The sequence below is a fragment of the Crocuta crocuta genome, unplaced genomic scaffold (assembly GCF_008692635.1).
Source record: "Crocuta crocuta isolate KB4526 unplaced genomic scaffold, BGI_CrCroc_1.0 scaffold235, whole genome shotgun sequence".
Classification (NCBI taxonomy): Eukaryota; Metazoa; Chordata; class Mammalia; order Carnivora; family Hyaenidae; genus Crocuta; species Crocuta crocuta.
Window position 1 is genome coordinate 6,129,586 of NW_027531285.1, and position 13,578 is coordinate 6,143,163.

The 13,578-nt window shown below is 35.3% G+C and overlaps 1 protein-coding gene across 6 annotated transcripts in view; it reads right to left on the reverse strand.

The window, feature by feature from the left end:
• The window catches only part of NBN (nibrin), a 51,372-nt gene that overhangs the window by 11,152 nt on the left and 26,642 nt on the right, over nt 1–13,578 (reverse strand). For 5 of the 6 annotated variants that reach the window (XM_077771246.1, XM_077771249.1, XM_077771251.1 and 2 more), the window contains 4 exons: nt 12,219–12,345; nt 10,214–10,486; nt 7,870–8,314; nt 1,641–1,712 (listed from right to left, as the gene is read on the reverse strand). In XM_077771246.1, the coding sequence (XP_077627372.1) occupies nt 1,641–1,712; nt 7,870–8,314; nt 10,214–10,486; nt 12,219–12,345 (917 nt within the window). Of the gene's footprint in view, nt 1–1,640; nt 1,713–7,187; nt 7,281–7,869; nt 8,315–10,213; nt 10,487–12,218; nt 12,346–13,578 lie in introns of those variants that run through there. The other variant, XM_077771250.1, reaches the window with a different exon arrangement.

Sequence of the window (13,578 nt, forward strand, 5' to 3'; positions counted from 1 at the left end):
AAATGGGGTTATGATGGAAACATAAGCAGAAAAGATAAGGAAAAGAAAATTACTTATTTAATATCTACAGAAAAAGTTCAAATACTTGAAAAAAAAAAACCCAGTAAAAAAGGTTTATTTCTGGCATCCAAACTCTGTATTTGGAAATCAAATCAGATCTACTTCAAAACCAGATTATGTATTCAAATAATCTGTGCTTTTATTTTTAATGTTTTTTATTTATTTATGACAGAGAGAGAGCGAGCATGAGCAGGGGAGGGCCAGAGAGAGAGGGAGACACAGAATCTGAAGCAGGCTCCAGGCTCTGAGCTAGCTGTCAGCACAGAGCCCAACACGGGGCTTGAACCGTGAGATCATGACCTGAGCCGAAGTCGGACGCTTAACCAACTGAGCCACCCAGGCGCCTCAAATACTCGGTGCTTTTAGAAACATTTATAACACACTCATCTATGACAGAAGACTAAAACTGTTTAGCATTTTTATTTAGTAGCTATTCCAATAAATATCATCTCAATGAATACTTTATCTTGTATATATTTTCTCAGCAAGAAATGTCAGTTCTACTTATCATTAAAACCATCAACTAACAGTGTAATCTGTTCTACAAGTTCTCATCTACTATATTTAAGCTTTTCTTGGATTTTCAATAATTTATTATTTTTGACATCTCCAAAAACCATTAATTCTGGACACATTCATTACTCATTAACTGAAAGCCGCTCTTTAATTGCAGGTTGATGGTATTAAATCAGCCTGAAGAGGGGCGCCTGGGTGGCTCAGTCGGTTTAGGGTTCAACTTCAGCTCAGGTCGTAATCTCATGGTTCGTGGGTTCAAGCCCCACATTGGGCTCTGTGCTTACAGCTAGCTCAGAGTCTGGAGACTGTCTTCAGATTCTGTGTCTCCCTCTCTCTCTGACCCTCCCCTACTCATGTTCTCTCTCTTTCTCTCAAAAATAAATAAAACATTAAAAAAAAAATCACACTGAAGATTCCTTGCTGTTACTGGATGAGATTCTTTAGGTCATTTACTATTAACCAAGTAGTTAGTTACAGATCAGCATTGTTAGAACAACTCAAGGCTGGCCATCTTAGTTTTTTAAACTCTTTTACTCCCTATTCAAATGGAAGTAGCTAACAGGACTAAAATAAATAGAGTCAGGAAGAGAAAGAAAAAAAGTGAAAAGTCAAAAGACAAGGTTCATCTATTAATGACAGAATGTAATTAGAAACTCTAATAAATTAACAATGACTTAATACTTTTGTAATGTGCTTTAGCATTTAGAAATATTTCACATTCATTACTCTATCTGATATAAATGATCACCCTGTTGGAAAAGTGTTGACCTGATTTTATAAACTAAAGACATGAGGTCCATAAATGTGAAAGTGACTTGTTCAAAATCACACATTTATGCAGCAGAAGGCAGGAATTATACTCAGGCTTTTCTCTATCCTCTTTTTGCTATATCATGATTATAATATATATCAAATTATTTCCAGAGTAAGTATAATAATGTAAAGGATCAAAATTACAGAAAGGGAAATAATCAATCCTAAGAATGTAAACTGATAGTAATCGATCAAATGTTGGTCATTAAGTCAAATCTTTATTAAAATTAAATAAAGAAAAATTTCCTCACAGATAGTTCTTCTTTAGTTGACCATAGTGAATCTTTCTTGAGCTCACATTTCTTCCCAATTTCATTTTCTTGCTAAAGAAAAAAAAATATTGTTCATATAAATTATAAAATGGCATCTTTAAATGTTCCTGACCCAGTTATTTGATTTTCAAGTATCTTTCCTAGAAAACTGAGATGAGAATAGAAATCTATGTAAAAAAAGACACTGCAGTATGAATTACAAGAGCAAAGAAATGGAAACAATCTAAGTTCATATAAGTTATTTTACAATAGGAGAAATGATTATAGTATAAGTGAATAAAAATGGCTAGGAAATTACATGAACGGTTGACTCTAAGTTTGCAGAATAAGAATTAAAAAATACCAAAATATTATCTCTGGTTATCTACAGATGGTAGGATTATCAACAAATTCTTATGTTTTGATTTTCTATATTTCTACATAGTTATGTACTACTTTTGTGCTCTAAAATAGAAACATTTTTAAAGGATTCTATATAAATTTACATTTAGTGTTTAATTTTGAATTGTCTTTAATCCAAGAAAAAAGAAACAGGGTTACTTTAATTACTCAAGACATAGGTCTGCAAAAAAATGGAAACTGCCTTGTATACAATCATACTATCCTTCACATTCACATATTCACATCAGGTTCCAGACAACAGCATATTACATATATGGCTTTCTGACACTCAGCAAAAATTGTAATTCCTTGGGTAAACTAGGGGAGCATACGATTTTACATCAAATTAACAATGATTCAATATTAAAAAATCAGAAAAATTATAATAAGATGGAAAGAAAGGGCAGAAAAACAAATGTGCATACTTTGTGTTTGCTTAGGGACTAAATAGAATGCTTTTATTTCCCAACAGTAAGATTAAAAATTTGATACTCTAAGCCTACCATGTGCCCTTTCAGTACTTTCATATACATCAGTCACTGCAAGTTAATCACAATCAGAACATTTTACTCCCCTGGCACTTTCTCCCTGTACTGCCCCACCCCCTCACACTTGCTCCTCCTCTTGAGCAGTTTTTATTTCTTAGCTCAGAGAATCATACTACAATCCACCCAGACACTCAAACTCTAAGCTTGAGAATTATTCTATACTCTTTCTTCTCTCTCCATTTCTCATGGTGAGTCAATCACCAAGTCCTGGAAATTCTTTTCTTTTTTTTTAAGTTTATTTATTTTGAAAAGGAAAGAAAGTACAAGTGGGGGATGGGCAGAGAGCGAGACAGAGGGGGGACAGAGACAGAGAAAGAGGAGACAGTCCCAAGAAGGCACTGTACCGTCAGTGCAGAGCCTGACACAGGTCTCAAACTCACAAACATGAGAACGTGACCTGAGCCAAAATCAAGACTTGGATGCATTTTAATGGACTGAGCCACCCAAGCGTCCCTGGAGACTACCTTTCAAAGGTCTATCAAACCTATCCTCTCAGCCTCTCCTGTTAGCATGCCCAATGCCTAGAGTAACTGGATAAATAAATGTCATTCTGAGAATGCTGACAAAAGAAACTGCCAAAAGAGAAGAGTAGCCCTAAGTTTTTGTCCCAGTTCAAAACCTAGCTAAGCAACCTTGCCAAGTTACTTAATACCTCTTCATGTCAGCTTCCTAATCAGTTCAATGTGTATAGCACTGCTTCACTGCAGGATTGCTATAAACAGAATGATGATATCCAATAAGTGGTAGGTATTACTACTAGGCTTTAGAAGATACTATAGTTAAGACAGAAGAGGAAACCTTAATTTAGAACAGGAGGGAAGAACAAGGTGAAGAAAAGATGCTCTGCAGACAGTGGGTGCTATTAAGAAGAGGAATGTTAACAAGGATGAGTCATGTTTGCATTTTGCAGAGACTGGGAAATTTTAAGGCCAAGACTCAGGCACAGCTGAGTATATATACGTATATATACGGATAAACTTGTACCAGGAGTATCTATTCAAAAGCTTTCTATTTCAGCTTATAAAGTCTTACAGATGTGCTAGAATCTATATTTAAATCCCAAAATAGAAAAAGAGTGGTTCTACCATCAAAAGATTAGAAATAACCTAAGGAATCCAATGTCAAAGAGAAGTTTCACATTTTTGCCTTAAAATTATATTAAGTTTTTTAAATGAAAAGATTAAGAAATTTTTTCCTGATAATCACCTCCACAGCTAGAAAAATTAAGTGCAATTCCTTTAACCCATGTACATCTCATCTACAAGGACTTTCCAACAACAAATTCTTAAAATAATAAAAAATTCAAAAATTAAAAATAATCTCGCAATGGGGCATGGAGGAGGGCACTTGTGGGGATGAGCACTGGGTGTTATATGGAAACCAACATGACAATAAACTATCTGTAAAAAAATAAATAAAAAATAAAAAAAATAAAAATATATATGTATATAAAAAAATAATCTCCCATTGCTTGAATAAGGTTGATGAACTGCATTAATGTCACTTTCCTGGTTGTGATAATGTATTGTAATTATACAAGCCGTTATGATTAGGGGAAACAGGATGAAAGGTATACTGGATCTCCCTATATAACTTCTTAAAACTGCATGTGAATCAAAATTATCTCAAAATAAAAAGTTGTCAAAAATTATCTTACATTGAAAACAAAATAACAGGCTCTTACTAAAAACATAGCACTAGAATACAGTGACTGAACTTTTAGTATACTCAAAAGTATATCACAATCAAATCACTACTCACTCTCTAGAAGTCATCTGCAACGTATTTATTTTACACTGTAATTTTACTTAGAATGTTATGAATTCTAAAATAGTAAAGTAAGGACAAAGCAAATTATGCTACAGAACCACAGAACAAAATAAAGTAAGTGTATGCCCTGGTATCAATATACAGCATGTAAAGCTTGGCTCTTAAATGAAAGGTCTTTTCAGATACACAAATACTGTTTAATGAATCCCATATCACTGGTGTATAATGATCACTTCCTGTCTCTCCCACTCTAGGATCTAATGCCCAACCTTGAGTGACCATGAGCCCTGGGAAAATGTGTAGTCAATGCAGAGTATTTCAGAATATTAATAGCCATACAGGAGGGACCAAAGAGTTCTATTATTAAAACCATAGCCATTTCAGACAGAGCTGTAGCCACTGTGAACAGTGGACCAATCTGGGATAGAATTTAAGAAAAAAAAAAAAAAGGCTATTAAAAAAATTAAAGCATGTAATAGGACAAGAAGACTAGAGAAAGAAAATAAGAACATATCAGAAAAAACCGAAAATACAGCAGGAAAGATACACTGCAAGGGAAATGCATTTCCAAGGTGTAATCAAAAAGATGTAATCAAAATAATACAGAGTCCAACTTCCTAAAGATTAAATGCTTATAGTATTAAGTAGTCTGAACACAAATTTTGGAACAGTCTGGAGCCAAAGTAACAATGTAAATTAATAATACAAGTAAATACACCTTTATAAAGAAATATAAATTTATTAAATGTAGTTACGAAATCATCCCTTTGACTTAACCAATACCACATTAAACCAACCTAAACTTCCACTATAGTAGAAACTGCTGAACAAATAACTTCTAGAATATATAAACCATTTGGTTCAAGTAATCTCTTCTGTAAAGTGACAGCTAATCTTTGATAATAAAGAACTCCCCTTTCTTTGAAGTTCTCAATTTGCCTAAAAGGTATCTCAATGTATTGTTTCTTCCTTACTTACCCAATGCTAAGTTTGTTAGGGACAGCAATGTGCCAAGCTTAAAACATTTCCCATACTTTCTTTTTTTTTTTTTTAATTTTTTATTTATTTCTGAGAGAGAGAGAGAGAGACAGTTTGAGCAGGGGAGGGTCAGAAAGAGAGAGAGACACAGAATTTGAAGCAGGCTCCAGGCTCTGNAACCGCAAGATCATGACCTAAGCGAAAGTCGGACGCTTAACCGACTAAGCCACCCAGGCGCCCCAACCCATACTCTCTTACAGACTGAGGGTGAGGGATAGAGAGTCATGGAGCCCATTACTAAATTGTGGCTAATAACCAAAGGAATGAAGTGAGGTTTCTGAGAACATTCCTTAGAATGTGAGGCCTTTACCCTGTCCCCTGTTCCTACTTGTTCTTCCTCCCTGGAAAGTTGACATGGCTAGAGGTGGCACCTTGTAGAGAGAAAAACAGACACCTAAGAAATTAATGTCACGGAACTTCCAAGCAGCTTTCGTTACCTACTTCCGGCCTTCTTTTATAGGAACAAAATAATCCTATCTTATTTAACCCACTGATTTTAGAATTTTTAAAGAGAGCAAAAGGATTTCTTAACTCCTAAAAAGAGGGAGCATTCTCTGGGAATAAAATTGGAGGTAATGCATTAGAATCTTTTGGAATTCTGGTCTGGGTATTCGTATTTTTTAAAAAGCCCACCAGCTGGGGTGCCTAAGTGGTTCAGTTGGTTAAGCATCCGATTCTTGATTTTGGCTCTGGTCATGAACCCTCTCCCTCTCCCTCCCTTTGCCCCTCCCCTGCTCATGTGTACCTTCTGTAAAAATAAAGTTAAAAAAAAAAAAGCTCACCAGCTGATTCTGATATAGCTGGTCCACAGAAAGGCATTTAGGATTCATTCAAAATAAATTCACAAAAAATGAGGATTTCCTCTCATATAAAGATGCCAATATTTANGGGCTCGAACCCACGAACCGCAAGATCATGACCTAAGCGAAAGTCGGACGCTTAACCGACTAAGCCACCCAGGCGCCCCAACCCATACTCTCTTACAGACTGAGGGTGAGGGATAGAGAGTCATGGAGACCATTACTAAATTGTGGCTAATAACCAAAGGAATGAAGTGAGGTTTCTGAGAACATTCCTTAGAATGTGAGGCCTTTACCCTGTCCCCTGTTCCTACTTGTTCTTCCTCCCTGGAAAGTTGACATGATGGCTAGAGGTGGCACCTTGTAGAGAGAAAAACAGACGCCTAAGAAATTAATGTCACGGAACTTCCAAGCAGCTTTCGTTACCTACTTCCGGCCTTCTTTTATAGGAACAAAATAATCCTATCTTATTTAACCCACTGATTTTAGAATTTTTAAAGAGAGCAAAAGGATTTCTTAACTCCTAAAAAGAGGGAGCATTCTCTGGGAATAAAATTGGAGGTAATGCATTAGAATCTTTTGGAATTCTGGTCTGGGTATTCGTATTTTTTAAAAAGCCCACCAGCTGGGGTGCCTAAGTGGTTCAGTTGGTTAAGCATCCGATTCTTGATTTTGGCTCTGGTCATGAACCCTCTCCCTCTCCCTCCCTTTGCCCCTCCACTGCTCATGTGTACCTTCTGTAAAAATAAAGTTAAAAAAAAAAAGCTCACCAGCTGATTCTGATATAGCTGGTCCACAGAAAGGCATTTAGGATTCATTCAAAATAAATTCACAAAAAATGAGGATTTCCTCTCATATAAAGATGCCAATATTTACGCTAAACAGGACATCTACCTTATTTTCTCAACAGCAGTTATAGATTTACAGTGCTTGATACACACTAGGTTCTCAACAAATATTTATTAAGTCGTTGTACCTTCCGATCACTTAATCCTTATCCTTTCACTCAGTCCTGTGCCTTATGCAGTAGTCATTATAACAGGAGAGAGACCACAACCATGAACAAAATGGAGCTAATGGACCTGTATGAAAGATCAGAATATTATATTTTTACTTCATCAGGTCCATGCTCTCACCTAATGACCTAACTATTCTGCAGGCAACTTAATTATGCATAAAATAGGAAATAATCTGAAGAGTTTTCTTAGATCAAAGTGGTAAGAAAACTTATCAACATTCATGAAAATAGGATATTAAAGACCCAAATGAAAATAAAAACTCCTACTGATGTTATACTTGATTTATCCTAACAATTATTTAATAGTTTGTTTTACTAACTCTTTTCATTCTTCTGTCTGCTTACTCTGTTAAGGCATCTCCTATACTTACCATCAAGGCCATAGGTCTGATATAACAATATAGTAATACAGCCTGGAAATCTACTAATCATGAAACAGTTTTGTTTGTTGCCATTTATTATATACTATCAAAGAAACACTGCATTTTTAATACTGACCTTATCAACCTTAACAAATCCTTATACTTAATACTAGGTGCTGAACCCATTAACTGTTTCCTCAAGGAAACACTGGATACTTCTACTGTATTAAATTTCTTTTTAACATTCTAAGTTTCTATTTGTAATACTTCTCATTAAAAAATGTTACTTACAGATATTCTGCTACTTTCTGGTATTGCTTCATCATTAAAAGTGCCATTTGTTTCTATATCCAATCTTGGTCTTTTCCTAATATTGACATCTTCCTCTTGTTTTTGAACTTTCACTCCAATTTCTAACTCTGATTCTGTGTTCTTGAGTAACTCTTCCAATACTTCATCTTCAATGGCTAAATCATCAATTACTTTTCTTTTTACTGATCTTAGTTTTTCTGTAGAAAGAGAGTTACTGGTAGAACTGTTCACAGTGGATTTTAAATCTGTATCTGTAACTAAGTTATCTGGTTTCTTTTCCACAGGCTCGCTCTGAGATAGAGACTGCTCCTTATTTTTCCATACTGAAGGTAGAATAGGCTGTGTCTGTTCTAACAGAGAACAAGACATTTCTATTCTTGCTGATTTGAGTGAAGAAATTTCTTGATTTTCTTCATCTCTTTCCCTTAGATTTAAAAAAGGAAAGAAAACAAAAACAGAAAATGAATGCACCAATGTCTGGCAATATTCACCTCCCCACATTTAATGCACAATATTCCTGATTTTATTAATATTACTGGGAATAAAAAAACAGGACATCTGAAAAAAGCACATAGTTCATATAGACTACTGTTTTCAGAGGACTGTCAACCCAATGGCTAAAACAATAGGGAGAAGTCTATCTTCTCTGCTAAGGCAGCAGTAGCTAATAAATGGAGAGGAAAAGGTAGAAAGATATAAAAATATGGATTTGTTACCAGGAAACAACAGCTTACTTTATAATGTAGGGAACTTGTAGGCAAGGAAAAATTACCTTGGGAATACAACCTGATGGGTTAAGGAGAGCTAATTCATGATAATAAGTCAGAGTGGCTATATCCAGAATACAGTACAGACTATATATACTGCAAGTAATATGTGAATACATGACTGGGGCACCTGGGTGGCTCAGTCGGTTAAGCATCCAACTTCAGCTCAGGTCACGAACCGTGAGGTTCGTGGGTTCAAGCCCTGCTTAGAGCTCTGTGCTGACAGCTCAGAGCCTGGAGCCTGCTTCGGATTCTGTGCCTCCCTCTCTCTGCCCCTACCCAGCTTGTGCTCTCTCTCTCAAAAATTAAACATTAAAAAAAAATTTTTAAATGTCAATATATGACTTAAAGTTTTCTTAATGAAATACTGTACTCATTAGTTTATTCATTTATATATTGTACTATTAAGGCCCATAGGGAAAATAAAAATGTGGATCTCTGCTTCCCAGAAGTTTACTGAATTCATGGTAATTTGGAACAATCAAAGTGATATTTTAATAATACTAATCTAGTATCAGGGTACTGGACAGACTTATCAAGAGGTTTTTGTAATAATTTAGGTGGTCAGAGTTTAAATACAAACAGATGAAAAGAGAAGACTTCAGAAAACAATGAAAATAAGAATCAAATACTGTTTTGGGGGAGGTAGTGGAGAAAGAGTCAAAAGATTCTGACAAAGTAAACTACTAACAGAAAAAATACATATTCAATGACAGAGGAGAATAGATTTAGGCGAATTATTTGGGAAAACAGCAGAAAATTCTTGTGGGAAAGTAGGAGAGAGGTTTAAAGGGTAAGTTAAAGCCAAATATATGGATCATCTGTAATAAAGTCATGAAACTCAGAAGGTATAATATATAACACATATAAAGCAGTAGTATGAAAAGAGAAAGAAGTCCTCAAAGGGGGCAGAGAGGCAAAACCAAGCCACTACTGTAACAACCGAGAAGGCACTGTAAGGAGAAGATTCAAGAGTTAGGTATCACCAAAAGGCCACTAGAGCTGGCAACTGTGTCAGTGGCTACTTTTCAAGGGCATCATGTCAAGATGAAATATTGCTGGTTAAGAATTATTTCATACAGCAAGGGGAGCAGTAACAGTAATCTCTTTGAGAAGTTAATAGTGATTGTGAAAGACAAAAGGCAGTTGCTAGAAGAATGAACGAAGTCAAGGAAAGGTTTCAAAAAATAAAAGGGAGAGAGCACTTTTGAATAGATAAGGACCTAGAATAATTAAAGTGCTGGAAACTGAGATAATAACTGAGAGAGCTTGGTCCTAGACGAGGTAAGAGAAGTGAAAGAACGGAGGTGTGGGAAAGCTCTTCTTCAAAAGAAGCGAGGCAAAGTTAAGTAACAGATAAGCTAAGGTATACAGAAAAAGTATCTACAAATGACCTTAGTGAAGGAGAAGATTTGGACATTTCTAAACGGGCATGAGGTCAAAGAGTCAGTTTCCACAGAAGCATTTTCAAGCAGAACACAGACTAAATGCCATTCTATAATCATAGGACATATATTAATATTTTTCAGAGATATAGGTATTATTTTAAAATATACCGTTTTTTGGTAGAAGGCTGAAAATAGTTTTTGATGGAGTTGGTCTGCTGCTGAGAAGCCCGATCTCTACTTTTATTTACACCTGAGAATTTATTTGGTGAAAGCTGACAGGTTGGGATATTCATCCTAACCAGAGTATTTGATACTTTATTATCATCATTAGAGCTTATTTTGGAGAGTTCCTTCACAGTGGATATTTCTTGTGAAGACATTCTGAATTTTTGTTCCACTCTGGAGATTGTGGTTTCTTTAGGTCTTTCACTGAAATCCATACTGTAGCAAAAGAAATGAATGCAAGGTAAGCCATCAGGTTTAGAGCAATTTTTATCTAGAAATAAAGTCCTCTAAAAGGTACTAATGTGATAGCTTTAGAACATAATTATCTTTAGATAATAAATGAATACATTTCAGTATCTCAAAGAAAGTCACTCCTTTTTCGGCAAAGCTTCCTAAAGACAAATAACTTTCTCTTCTTCATCTCTTATAGCACACAATGCCCAGCATACTCTATTATAAAAAACTGCCAAACACACATGGAGTATCAACCTAGTATTCTATTAAAAATTAAAGTAGGTGATAACCTAGGTAATTTTTGCTTTAAAATCTTAGAATTATTTTCATGCAAAAAAATTAAGTAAAGAAAAAAGGAAAATCAGAAAAAAAAAAACCATCTTCTACAATTCCAGCATCATATATAAAGGAGATATTTAGATCCCTTTTAGGTCTAAATTAGATACATTTAGATTCATATGAACTGATATGGTTATATTCTACCCAGATGGCAAGAATATAGATGAACTGATAATGGTTATATTCCAGCCAGATGGTAGCTGCTAGAATAGAAAAAATATTTACACGCACATGGTTCTACAATATATGGTTAAACATATACTGCCTTTAATAGTCTTATTCACAAAAAACAACTAACGTGGTCATACACATGACACGTGACTTTCAAAACATTAATAGTTTCTCTTTAAAAAGTTACACCTGGGCTGAGGTGCCTGGGTGGCTCAGTCGATTAAGCATCCGACTTGGGCTCAGGTCATGATCTCACAGTTTGTGGGTTCAAGCCCCATGTTAGGCACTGTGCTGACAGCTTGGAGCCTGGAGCCTGCTTCAGTTTCTGTATCTCCCTCTCTCTGCCCCTCCCATGCTTGAACTCTGTCTCTGACTCTCTCTCAAAAATAAACATTAAAAAAATTTTTTTAAGTTACATCTGACGTCAGTATAAGAAATGGATGTATTAAAATTTTAAATACGATCCAATATAGTGATATCATAAATATCCTTCAATATGAACAGTTCATTATGGATTATTTAAGACAGACTATCTTAAATGAAAAATACCATTGAATATATAGAAGCTGCCATTGCTCAAAAAAAAAACCCAAAAAAACAAAAAAACAAAACCCAAAGAACAAAAAAGGCTTCTTCAAGTAGAGAACTACTAGAAAACTATCTTTATGAATATTCATTATTTAGACAGCCATGTAGACACACAGAAAGTATCTCCAAAGCTATTCAGGTAAAACCAACATCATACAGTACAAATTTATTTCAAAGTTATTTCACTAGTCACAAAGTATATAATTTTTTATAGTCTTCCATGTACATTTGTAAGAAACAACAACAAAAATCTTTATCATAAAACAGTGGTTTGCAAACTACGGCTTACGGACCAAATCTGGCCTGCCACTTGTTTTCATAAATTAAATTTTATTGGAACACAGCCACACACATTCATTTACATGTTGTCCATGGCTGCTTCCATGCTACAGTGGCAAAGCTGAATAGATGTGACAGAGATCAATGACCCACAAAGCCAAAAATATTTATTCTCTGGTCCTTTATAGAAAGTTCACCAATCATTACCCTAAAATATGACATCCCATTCTCCCATACTTTATCTCCTAAGAGCTGATATGATAAAGGCACTGACTTTACTTCTTGAATACACTATTAACTCATTGATAGGATATGTCTGTTAACAATGAAGCTTTACCATGTATCTGCTTGCTCTGATTCCGTTTCAGCTACGTATGTTGTAGTGTTCACTGGGGCACTTATCATTAGTTTTTCATTGACTGACAAGCCTTGGGAAAAGCTTGGCCCTGGAGTCATCTTCAATGCTGTAAATCACATAAGCGAAAGGAAGAATCACAACTGTTCATCACAAGATGAACAATCTGTCACTTAAAATGGTTAGACTGTGCTGTGCCGAGAGAAGTAAGCAGGTAACAGAACACAGTTATCTTCAATCAGTGGACCCAACAAATACTTAATGAAATAGCCTTTAAAAGAAGCCTGTTGGCATTTGTAATGGACTTATCTGAATCAAATCATTTGAAAGCTACATCAAATCCTTCATGAAGTATTATCAACTTAAATAAAAATAAAATCAACAAATTATAGGGGCACCTGAGTGGCTCAGTCAGTTAAGCATCCAACTTCGGCTCAGGTCATGACCTCAAAGTTCATGAGTTTGGGCCCCACATCAGGCTCTGTGCTAATAGCTTGGAGCCTGGAGCCTTCTTCAGATTCAGTGTCTCCTTCTCTCTCTCTCTCTCTCTCTCTCTCTCTCTCTCTCTCTCTCTCTCTCTCTCAATCTGCCTCCTGCCCCCAGCCTGCTCTGTCCCTCTCTCAAAATATTAACAAAAAAACAATTAAAAGATTTTTGAAAATCCACAAATTATAATTCAGATTATGCTTTAAGTCAGTAGACGAAAAAATTGAATCTCTTCCCCACAAAAAGAGTATCGACGCTACTGTCTACACAAATCAAAATTAAAGTGGGTTTGACTTTCTGAAGGAGTACTATTTGAAAAGAAGACACAAACAGTTTTAGGCACAACTTCTGTGGCCACTCCAGAAAACCATGAGTACTTTATTTCTTCATTAATTAGAATAGCAACTTATTTCAAGTGCCACTCTTCTGGCATACTTTCCTGAACCTCTCACACTTAATTAGGTATCTTTCATTTCAGCTCCCATGCCACTCTTTACATCACAGTATTAACTTTTTACACAGTTATCACTAGCTATATAACCTGAATCAAATTATTTAACCTCTCTATGCCTTAGTCTCCTCATCCATTAAATCTGGATCATTGTTTTGATGGCAAAATGAATTGATACATGGACAGCACTTAGAAAAATGATTAGATCAAAGTACAATGCAAGTAGTGTATTGGCTGTTATCATCATCACTTTATATTATGCTTGTTTACTTGTTACTTTCCCTTATTAGACCTGGAATCTCGAGAGTAGGAACTGGTTGCTGTTCATTTCTAAATCCGTAGTACCTGAGCAGTTTGAGACATGGTGGATATAAATAAGTTAATGGAATTAAATAACTAACAGAA